Below are 11,891 nucleotides of genomic sequence, written 5' to 3' on the forward strand. Positions count from 1 at the left end.
TAGTCAGTCACAGGAAGATAGTCCACAGGGTCCTTGAGGATAGAGATGGGGGGGGGGGGTAATGGTGATGGATTTCCCACTATAGCTACTATTTCCCTGAGCTGACACTACAGATGCCCAGATAAATAGGACCCTAAACATTGCCTAAGGGAACTACTCTTTTTTTTGGGGGGGGGGTTAAGACAATGGGGTTAAGTGGCTTGCCCAAGGCCACACAGCTAGGTAATTATTGTCTGAGACCGGATTTGAACCCAGGTACTCCTGACTCCAGGGCCAGTGCTCTCTATCCACTGCGCCACCTAGCTGCAAGGGAACTACTCTTGAATATTGTCATCTGCTCTATACCTTCTCATTCTCTTTTTAGTCTAGAGGTGATATGGAACATAGTATCCATAGAAGATACTGAATACCAATACCACAGACTGAGTGGACAAAACTTCTGGCAAGGAGGAGCTGATTGTTCCTACTCAGGTTACAACTAGGGATTCTGTGGTTCTGTATACCAGTATAAGAAGGGTATGATGATCATAGGATGATAGATTTCAAAGACAGAGGGATCCTAAGAAGTCATCAAGTCCAGTTCCCCTCCTCCCCCCATTTTACAGCTCGGGAAATGACCCGGAGATGCTGAATGATTTAGTGTGATCCAAAAAGAATTCAAACTGAGGACTCCCCTACTCCATTTGAGCATTCAGAGGAGGCAGCCAGCATTGGGAAGTGCCTCAAGTCAATGTTAGTGGGTGGGGAAAGGGGGTATTAGAGAAAACTGTGGTCTTTCTCTTTTTGAATGCTTGACAGTAATTCGGAGGAATTTGTTTTTTTCTCTTTGTCTCCAGAGAGCAAAACTAAGATAAATGGGATGGATGTAAAGAAGTTAACTTGTAACTAGCAGAGACATGTGAACCAAGAATAGACTGCCTCAGGAAGGAATGAGCTTCCCATATCTGAAAGTCTCCAAGGTCAGCTTGGAGAAGCACTTTTAAGATGAATTGTATGGTTACACTAGCTGATCCACAAGGCCCCCTTCTATCTTTAAAAGAACTGAAGTAGGGCAGCTAGGTGGCGCAGTGGATAAAGCACTGGCCCTAGAGTCAGGAGTACCTGGGTTCAAATCCGATCTCGACACTTAATAATTACCTAGCTGTGTGGCCTTGGGCAAGCCATTAAACCCCATTGCCTTGCAAAAAAAAAAAAAAGAACTGAAGTGATGCTATGGGAAGAGCTTTAGCTAGCAAGCTCACTCCTCTTTATAGAATTGACCAAATACAGTGTCATCCTTCCCTCTTTAGGGAATACTCTGGAGGCTACATCATTTTTTAAAATTTTATTTAAGGCAATGGGGTTAAGTAACTTGCCCAAGGTCACACAGGTGGGCAATTATTAAGTGTCTGAGGTCAAATTTGAACTCAGGCCCATTTGACTCCAGGGTTGGTGCTCTCCTGGCCACATCTCTTCCTACAAATTCTCAATCTCTGAGCCACAACTAGAGGCAGAGAGCTATCATAGAAAACATACTGGGCTTGGATTTGGAGACCTGAGTTTGAATCCCCAGCCCGGCACTTTGGAGTTAGACAAAGAAATCCCTATTTCTCTGAGCCTCTGTTTTCTCTTCTGTAAAATGTGTCCTGTAAACTGGAGTTCTTACTACATCCACATCTGCTTCTGCCTGAAATACCTAGAAGATTCTGGCATAAATCTCAAATATCTCATATCTTCTTCATCTACCAAGCTCTAAGTTTCTAACTGAAGAATCCTACCCTTCAGACATATTTAATGTGCCCTTTAGTGAGGGAGGGAAGGGAGAGGGGGATGGGAGCTGGAATCTAAGCCAGCTAAGAGTTGGATAGGATCAACCTTGTGACTTCAGGGACACAAGCAGAGGACAAGCTGGTGAGTCCTGGAAAAGAGCAGTCTGGGACTTAGATACCTCCCTTTTGGCAACCCCCTCCCCCATTGGGGGGGGGAAGAATTGAAGGGCTGACAGGAGGCAGGAGGGGTGAATGGGAAAAAGTGGAGGGGGGGGGAGTCCCTGCGTCATCATCCTTCCCTGACTGCCAGGCAGAGAAGCCCCTACTCTCCAAACTCTTGGCTCTTGCCTGCTCCCATTGGAGAGCTCCACATGACTTGAAGGTTTCCACTCCTCCCGGCCTGTTCCATGATCTCAGCAGCAGGCAGTATGATGGCCCAGGCTTTCTAGGATTCAGGGAGAGACCGGAGGGCAGGACTGTACAGGCCAGCTCTCTTGTTCCCACTGCACGGATGCCCAGGCAGATGTGCATCTTCACACAGACCCACGCCTACATATTTTTACAGAGCCATATACACACTGGCAAACCTTCATGTGCTCGTGCATAGACACGCACTTTGAAACACATACCCCATACACACCTACACACTTTTCTAGAAACAAATCCAGCCACACATTGATCTAACCTTCCATAAATGCCCATACATTCTCCATTATCACTTCCCAAGAGACAAATGTAGACACACTCACACAGACAGGTACATATGTGTGTGTATATATATATATATACAAAGACAGACATATATAAATATGCTCCCATGAATTCACACACACACATATATATGTATATACATACATATATATATATATATATATATATATATATATATATATATATTTCACACACACTGTCCTAACCTCACACACATTAATGCGTACTTGATTTAGTCCAAGTTTTCTTAAAATTTTTTGAGTCCTGTACCCCTTTGGCAGTCTAGTGAAGCCAATGGTCTCCTCAGAATAATAGGGCTTTTTGGTTTGTTTTAAATTCAAAATTGATGGAAATGCTGAATTTCACTTAGCGGTTAATGAAAATAAACTTGTATTTTTTTCCAAACAAGTTCACAGATTTCCTAAAGTCTGTTCAGGTTAAGAACCCCTAGTTTAGATACCCACCTCCTTCCCTCTACTTTGTTTCCATCTGCCCTCTCCCCAACAATCCAGTTTCCACTATCCTCACTCTTCTGAAACTTCATTCTCCATTGTCCCAATCCATAAAGTATTATTTTTGGTCCTCACCCTCTAGAATATCTTTGCAATATTGGACTCCCCTCTCCTGGATTCTCCTCCTCCCTGTCCTGTTCCTCCCTCTGTAAGCTAAATTCCGATAGGTACTCACACCACAGTTCCTGGACATTTGGGGCCCCAGTTGCACTTGTGATACTCTGCCTTGATGTAGCTTTCAGCTCCATCTTGCAAAATGCAGGTCACATTCTTCTGGACCACGTAAGCACAGAGCATGCTGGGAAGGCAGAGCAGAGCAGTCTGTCAGGGTCTCTGGCTCGAGTATCTTCCCTCAGAATACATTTATTTTCTCCCCTTCCCTGGCCCATATTCCTTCCTTCACTCCTCAACATAAATCCTTGGCATCAAAATCACCACTCTACTCAACTCCCAAACAGGTCTCTCCACTTTTCTTCTTAGGAATCTTCCTCTGGACACAAACCCAGAGGCTGTCTGACCCTTAAACTCCAAGAAAGATGGAAACTGCAATGTTAACCTTCCCCACAGCTAGAGTTTTGCTCTTTTTATTTGGGAATTTTAGAATTCTAAATTTGGTAATCATCCCCAAAACAAATATTTGAATACAATTAGAAACCATCATATATGAAATCACAAACTTCAAATTTTTACATGTTAAAAAATGTATATAGGCTTAATAAAGTGTTTAAAATCTTGTTTGTTTTAATGATCCTTTTGACATCCTCATCTCTTCTCTTTGTATTTTTACATATTTTGTTGCTGTTGGTTTTGCATGGTTGTAGTCACTATATATTGTTGGTTTTGTATAATTTTCCATAGTTGTAGCCAGTATGTATTTTTCTTAAGCTGTTTTCTGTGTCACTTTATGAAAGCTTGCTTTTTTGTAGTTTTCATATTTGTCTTTTCTTAAAGTGCAGTAATATTCCTATGAAGCTACAATGTACTCAGGCAATACTCAAAGGGTAGTAAATCTGGATTACTTACTGAAGATTCTCAGACACTGCTCTTAGGAGAGAACTATTTGTTGATCAGTGCCTCAATTTGTGGCAGTTTAATTACTCGGGGTCCTAGGAGGTGTGAAAAACTCTTGAGGACAACTTAGGTTCCCCAGACCCACACTACTCAAAACCCAGGATAGCCCAGTCTCCTTTAAAAAAAAATTATTTAAGGCAATGGAGTTAAGTGACCTGCCCAAGGTTACACAGCTAGGCAATTATTAAGTGTCTGAGGTCAAATTTGAACTCAGGTCCTCCTGACTCCAGGGCCGGTGGTGTGCCACCTAGCTGCCCCTCAGTTCCCTTCCTTTTTGAGTTCTGCTCTTTATTATTAATTGGGAATTTTAAATTTCTAAACCTGGTTCTGTGAGAATCCACACATTCCCAGAGAAAACTCTAGGAGAACTTCAGGGAAAATGAAAGAATGGGGATCAAAGGAAGCCCACCTCCTCAACGTTCCCCTCAAAACCAGTAGCAGACATCCAAGACAAAAAGAATTGGCAATTCCTGCAGGAATCCTAATCAGCTCATGTTCATATATCAAAAAAAGGTTTTATAGTTCTCAAAGAGTAAAGTGTTTTACATTTTTTACAACAATTTTGTGAGGTAGGTGCTATTAATATTTAACAGATAGGAAACCTGAGACATTAAGTGACTTGGATCACCTCTAAATGTATAGGGGGAGACTTTAAATCCCTGGTTTCCTGACTTATTGTCTAATACCCATTCAATACCACACCAAAAAAAGAAAAGGTATAAGCCTTGAAACTTGTCCCTTTGCATCCAGATTCTTCCTTCCCATGAGTCAGAGGACTTGGATTTGAATTCAAACTATTGCAATTAACTCTGAGCAAGTTACACTAAAAGCTTTAGGGTCCTTCCTTTTTAAATAAAGGGGTTGTGCTAAATGATCTCTGAGATTCCACTGCCTAGGCTAGCCCCTCCACTTTGGGTTTACACTTAAAGGAACAACCCCTCAATAGGATAGAAGCCTGTTTTTATCAATGGGGAAACTGGGGACTCAGCTAAAGTAAATGACCAAAAGTCCCATAGGGACTCCCATGCTTGGAACCCCTGGCCAAGCACCTGTTGTTCATGGACTACTGAGGGAGTTCATGGCCTGGGAGATGACTCCCACGCCCCTCCCAATCCCTGAACACATGCAGAGCATTGGCTGGGGCTCAGGGCCTGGAGAAACCTATGCTGGGACATCTAGAATGAAAATAGCAGCACACTGCCTCAGAGCCAAACTGGAAAGAGGAATGAGGTGGATGAGGAGTGGGGACAGGGAGAATTGGGGCCAGGGAAAGCATAAACAAGCCTCTTGTGATCCAGGAAGACCCTATGTTGTCTACTTACCCTTTGTCTCCCTGTCTAATGATGAGACTGGTATCCCAGGCTCTATGAAGGGTCCTTGTGAGAAGGGGGGCTGGAAGGACTGAGGAGGGAAGATCAGATGGGGGGGGTGGGTCTGGGCTTTCAGACAGCCCCTCCTTCCTCTCCTAGCACCTGGAGCTGGGTTCCCTAGCTCTGCCTGATGTTTGCACTTTGAGCAGCTGGAAAATGTGACTTTCCTGGAAATGTTTCCGTGGGCATGGCCAGTGTTCCAGTCTCCATCCTATTAGGCCTCCTTTGGCTTATTTGTCTTCCCAAACCCCACATCCTTCCCTTTCTGGACTTCTTAAGCAAGGACATAATTCTCAAAGGGAAAAATGCCCTTTTGGTTCTTCCTTCCCCACCCCAGGGCCCACATCACCTTTCCATTCCTTCCTCTCAGGAGGAGAGAAGAGATGTGAAAGGAGAAAAGAAGGAGAAAGAAGGGTGATGCAAAGGGAGGGGAAGGAAAAACACCAGAGAGGGAGGTGAAAACAGAAAAGAGAAGGTTGGGGTGGGGAAAGGAAGGAAAAGGATGAAGAGATCAGAGAGACTGGAGAAAGGTTATGTGGAAAGAGAGATTGAGGATAGGAAAATAAAGGAGAGAGAGACAGAGACAGAAACAGAGAGAGAGAGAGACAGAGAGAGACAGAGAGAGACAGAGAGAGAGACAGAGAGAGAGACAGAGACAGAAACAGAGAGAGAGAGAGACAGAGAGAGACAGAGAGAGACAGAGAGAGAGACAGAGAGAGAGAGAGAGAGACAGAGACAGAGACAGAGACAGAGACAGGAGAGAGAGAGACAGAGACAGGAGAGAGAGAGACAGAGAGACAGAGAGAGACAGAGAGACAGAGAGAGAGACAGAGACAGGAGAGAGAGAGACAGAGAGAGAGAGAGAGACAGAGAGACAGAGAGAGAGACAGAGAGAGAGAGAGAGAGAGAGAGACAGAGAGAGACAGAGAGAGGGAGAAAGAGAGAGAGAGAGAGAGAGAGAGAGAGAGAGAGAGAGAGAGAGAGAGAGAGAGAGAGAATTTTGGAAAAGCGAGCGCGGGAGTGAATGGCAGCTAGAGCCTTTGTTGCGCCCCGTAAGACCCTCTTCTCCACACAGGGTCCTCTCCCCTCCTCTGGTCCCCCAGCCCCGGGGGCCGCACTGGGGGAGGAGGAGCGTCTCGGGCGGGGGCGGGGGCGCTGCTTCTTACTTGTGCTGCCCCTCTCGGAGCCGCGGGCCGGATCCCGTCGTGTACAGGTTGTAGCGGCCGCCGGCCGGGCCGGGCCGGGGGAAGTAGGTCCCCTTCGCCCGGGCGCAGGAGATGAGGGTCCCGGCGCACAGCCACAGCCGAAGCCAGCGCGCCCCGCGGCCCGGGGGCCCCGTCCCCGGCGCCATCCCCGCCGCCCCGACCCGCCGCCCGGGCGCTGCCGCGGCTGCCCCGTGCCCCGAGGTCCGGCGCGGGCAGAGCCGCCGGGCGAGCGCGGGCCCGAGTCTGGCGTCCGGGAGAGCGAGGCGGACTCGGCGGCGGACACCGCCCGGGGCGGAGAGGCGCCCCGCGGGGCCCCCCCCCCCGGCTCCCTGCGCCCCCCCGGGCCCGCTCCCCGCAGCCCCCCTCCCCTGACGCCCCCCGGCTCCCCGATCGCCCCCTGCCCAGCCCCCGTGGCCGCTGGAGCCGCTCCCCGCGGACCCCCGGGGCTGCAGCCCCTCCGGCTCCGAGCCCCCGCCCTCCTTCCCCGCGCGCCGCTGCCTCGGACCCGCGGCCTCCCGCTGGCCCGGGCCCTGGGCTCCGGCTCCGGCTCCCGCGCCCCGCGGCGCCGCTCCCCGCGCGCTGCTGCCTTTGTAGCGCCTGCGGCCGCGCTGTCTCCCGCGGCGCTGGCGGGGCCCGAGAGGGGCGGGCGGGGGCGCGGCAGAGGGGCGGGCTCTCCGCAGATTAGCATAAAGCGCTCGGGCTCCCCGGCCCCCGGAGCGGACCCGAGACCCCGCCGCCTTAGGGCCCGGCGGGGGGGGGGGGCTGCCGGGCAGGGCGCCCCTCTCCTCTCCCCCCACCCAAGTCAGCTCAGGGCAGGACCGCGACCCGGCCGGAGAGGCCTCGGGGGCCCCGGGGCGCTCAGCCCCCCGCTGCTGAGAAAGCGGAGGGGTGGGGGGAGCTGACGCGGTCCTTCAGGGGTGCGGTAGTGGAGCTCATCTGCCAGCTGTCGAGGAGCCCTGTCCTCCGCCCGCTCGGACCCCGTCCGGAGCAGAGGCTCGGGTGCGGACTCCAAGCCCGGCGACTTGACCACAGCCAGGGTGACGAGTTGCTACCAAGTCGCAGAGAGACTTTTGAGCAGTGAGCGAAGGGAGTGTCCACGCCGGGAACACTGGAGATGTCTGAATTATTGAAAAAGGGGACCAACTCGGGAGATAGCAGGAGGCCAAGGCCAGGCCCTTGGAAGATCGTTTGAGAAAAAAAGGGAGTGTCTCATGCGAACAGGTTTTGGAGAAATACACTCACAGGAGTCCAGTATTAAGTGCTTACTTTCCGCTAGAGATTGGACCCATTCATCATGTTCCCAGAATCAATGGGTGTTCCTTAGCAGACAGAAAGATTTCGGGTTTTTTTTTTTTTAAGGAAAACTTTCCTAACCATCAGATAGATCTCAAAGTGCAACGGGCAACCTGGAAAAAGGGGGAATGAATTTTCCATTCCTGGGAGTATGAATCAAAGGTAGAAGGGATGCTGGGGAGGACATAACTGGCCAGGTACAGACAAGACTAGACTAGAGCCTCAGTTTACGACTTTGTCAAATATAAAGGTCTCTCAGATCTTGATGGTCTGTAAGATCCTTTCCACAATTAAATCTAAGATCCAAAAATCTCTCTCCAACTTTAAAGCAGTGATTCTGGGATCCCAACCATTCCTCCCATCCTCTTTAAGGCTCTTCTCTTTTCTGCCCACTGTGGATGTTTCTCTTGGAAAATTTTGTTTGTGGATTTTGTTTTGTGGATGGACAGGGCTTCCTTCCCCTTCTCAGGGGTCACATAGAATAAATGAAATAAATTACTTCATTTTTTTCTCCACATTGGTCCTCTTTCACCTCCTGAAAGAGCTGGGCAATATTCACCAACCTTGAACTCAGTTGAAACTGTCCTCCTGCTCACCCATTCTTCAACAGTGAACTTGGAGTCCCAAGACCTAAATTCATACATCCACAGCAACACTTACTATGTGACCTTAGAAAAGTTATTTTACTCTCTAGGCCTCAGTTTTCTCATCTTTAAAATGAATGTAATTATACTTTTAAAGACTACCTCACAGTGTCAGTTGGGAGGAAGGTACTCTGCAAATCCTAAAGCCTCATAGAAATGGGAGCTATTATTATTCAACTTCTTGTTGCTGTTTGGGGGGGGTTCTTTGGGGGTTTTCTTGGCTCACACTACAGTAGTTATTTCTTTTTTTCTGAACATTTTACAGATGAGGAAACTGAGGCAGACAGGATTAAGTGACTTGCCCAGGGTCATATAGGAAGACATAAAGACAAAAAGATGTCTTCCTTACTCCAGGCCTGGCACTCTATCCATTATGCTACCTAATTGACCCAAAATGCAACCCAAAGCTCAAATCTTATGTTTTCTATTCAGGCAATCTGAATGTACCTTTCCTGAGCTAGCCAAACCAGAAAAATTTCCAATTCATGTTCCCCACTTCTACCCCCCCCATTCCCCCAGCTTTATCCCTAGAGTCAAAGGACTTGGATTCAAATGTTCTAATATTACCTGTGTGACCTTGGCTCTCAGTTTCCTCATCTGCAAAATGATTGAAATTAGGTCAGATGATCTCAAAGGTCCTTTTCTATGATCCTAGGACCTCTGGAGTGACAGCTAGGTGGCTCAGTGGATAGCACACCAGCCCTGGAATTAGGAGGACTTGAGTTCAGATCCAGCCTCAGACAATTGCCACTTATAGTTGTGTGACCTTGGGCAAGTCACTTAACCCTGATTGCTTCACATCATCCAGGGCCATCTTCAATCATCCTGATCCAGATCCTTATCTGGACACTGGGTCCCTATGGCTTTGGAGGAAAGAGTGAGGTTGGTGACTGAGCACAGCACCCCCCACCCAAATCCAATTCACATGCCTGTCATGATGTCATGATCCTCTTGGAGAATGAGACAAACATCATAGCCTCTTTAAATGATAGTGTTAGAGTTGATTCTCTTGTGAGCTGTATCACAAAATATCCCTAGTTCCTGGAATACAGGATCAACCTTCAACAATTCAGAGATCCAATCTCTCTCAGGTGACTTGCTCCCTAGTGAAGAGAATCCATTTTTTGGTGGCTGGGTTTCTAGTGGTAATTTCCTCTTTACTTCCTCTGAAGCAGAAGTAAAATCCACTAAACTGTTCAAATTTAAATAGATCAGCCAGAACTGAACCTTTACTGGCACTGCCTTCAAGAACCTAAGGTCACCTTCATGTCATAACATCAGAATAGGACTTTAGTGGAGCTAAATAGCATGATATGTAATGAGGATTCGGGATTTAAATACTGCTTCAAATAGATGCAAATGACTTAGCCCCTCACTGCCCTCAGGCAAGTCTCCGAGAGTAAATTACAGACCAGTTAAACATCTTCTTAGGTAGAGGTATCCCCCCCCCCCAAAAAAACCAGAGGATTTCCCATAGCAATGAGATCACTATGGACTTTCTTCCCCTCTTCCCCCCACCCCTGACTTAAGAGACATCACTCAATATCTTTTCTTTTGTATTATCAAGGCTTATTGAAGTTTGGGGAACATAAGTGCTAAATAATTGCTTGTTGATAGGTCAGAAAATGAGATGAGTCAGTCATGGATCAAGAATTCTGTACTTGTGCTAATTTAGAAAACTAGCAAGAGACCTTGCTTTTAGTATAATAAGTGCTTAATATTTATTGATTTCTGACTAATTGTTCTGTCATTTGTGTGCCCTTAGGCAAGTAATTTGACTTTTTTGGAAATTCAGTTTTCCACCTTTTCAAAATGAGTGAGTTTGACTAGATGATTTCTGAGGTCCCTTCCAGTTCTCCATCTATGATCTCTTGATCTTGACCAAGATCTTTGGCACTTTCAGTGAAAGATTTAAGGAAGAACATGGATAAAAATCATTTAGGCTAAGATGACATTGAAAGAACATGATCTGCACCCCTGCCAAGAAAATTGTGGACCCACTAAAGTATCAATAAATAATGATAGCAATAAAGTATCTTATGGGCTCCATTGGGACCCAAGTGATGACGAGATCTAGAGGAAAGCACATACAGAGGGTAGATTCAAGATGGAAGTATCTTTGGGGGCTAACTGCGAGACAGGAAGAGAGGAAGTTCATCCACAATGCTGATCACAGCTCGAATCAACCAACTAATCAACAAGCGTTTATTAATCAGTTACTAGGGTACCAAACACTGTACTAAAATGCTAGAGATTAAAAGATGAAAGTAAATGACTCCTGCCCTTCACGAATCTTACACTAAGGGGAGAAAAATATATAGTAGACATATATAGAATAGATGCAAATTAATATGAAGTAACTTGAAGTAAAGAGTATACTAATATTAATAAACTTACATAATGTTAACACACACAGTTGGAGCCTTATAGTAATCTTCCAGAAGACAGACAATGCTATACCAAGAAGAGCTCAAAATGATTACATACCATAAGCTGATTAGTAGAGCACAGGATAGTTTATCTGTTAGATCTATGGATAAGGGAAGAATTTAGGGTCAAACAAGAGATACAAAATGGATCATTTTGATTATGTTGAATTAAAAACATTTTGCATAAACAAAACCAATGCAATCAAGATTAGAAGAAAAGCAGAAAGCCGGGAAAATTTTTATAGTGTCTCTCAAAAAGGTTTCATTATAGGGGCGGCTAGGTGATGCATCGGATAGAGCACTGGCCCTGGAGTCAGGAGTACCTGAGTTCAAATCCAGCTTCAGACATTTAATAATTACTTAGCCGTGTGGCCTTGGGCAAGCTACTTAATCCCATTGCCTTGCAAAAACTAAAAAAAAAAAAAAAAAAGGTTTCATTATTCAAAAACATAGAGAACTGAGGCAAATTTATTTATCAAATTGGCTAATATGACAGACAGAAAAGGGAAATGATAAATGTTGGAGGGGATGTGGGAAAATTGGGACATTAATGTACTGTTAGTGGAGTTGTGAACTGATCTAGCCATTCTGGACAGCAGTTTGGAACTATCCCCAAACTATACATATCCTTTATTCCAGAAATACTGCTACTGGATCTGTGTCCCAAAGAGATTTTTTTTTTTAAAAAGGAAAAAGCATTATTTATATAAAAATATCTAGCATCTTTTTTTGTGGTGGCAAAGAATTGGAAATTGAGAGGATGCACATCAATTGAGGAATAACTGAACAACTTGTGGTATACGATTGTAATGGAATTCTATAAGAAATGATGAGCAAGATAATTTCAGAAAATCTAGAAAGTGAACTAATAAGACTAATGAACTAGTGCAGTGAACAAAACCAGAGAA

The 11,891-nt window shown here is 46.0% G+C and overlaps 1 protein-coding gene across 1 annotated transcript in view; it reads right to left on the reverse strand.

The window, feature by feature from the left end:
- Window positions 1–6,899, reverse strand: part of EMILIN3 (elastin microfibril interfacer 3) — a 17,085-nt gene extending 10,186 nt beyond the window's left edge. The window contains exons 1-2 of the mRNA XM_074211974.1: window positions 6,579–6,899; window positions 3,147–3,269 (exon numbers count right to left, since the gene is read on the reverse strand). Coding sequence (XP_074068075.1) covers window positions 3,147–3,269; window positions 6,579–6,763 — 308 coding nt within the window. The 5' untranslated portion in view covers window positions 6,764–6,899. The remainder of the gene's footprint in view (window positions 1–3,146; window positions 3,270–6,578) is intronic.
- Window positions 6,900–11,891: the final 4,992 nt, after the last annotated feature.

The sequence above is a fragment of the Macrotis lagotis genome, chromosome 1 (assembly GCF_037893015.1).
Source record: "Macrotis lagotis isolate mMagLag1 chromosome 1, bilby.v1.9.chrom.fasta, whole genome shotgun sequence".
Classification (NCBI taxonomy): Eukaryota; Metazoa; Chordata; class Mammalia; order Peramelemorphia; family Peramelidae; genus Macrotis; species Macrotis lagotis.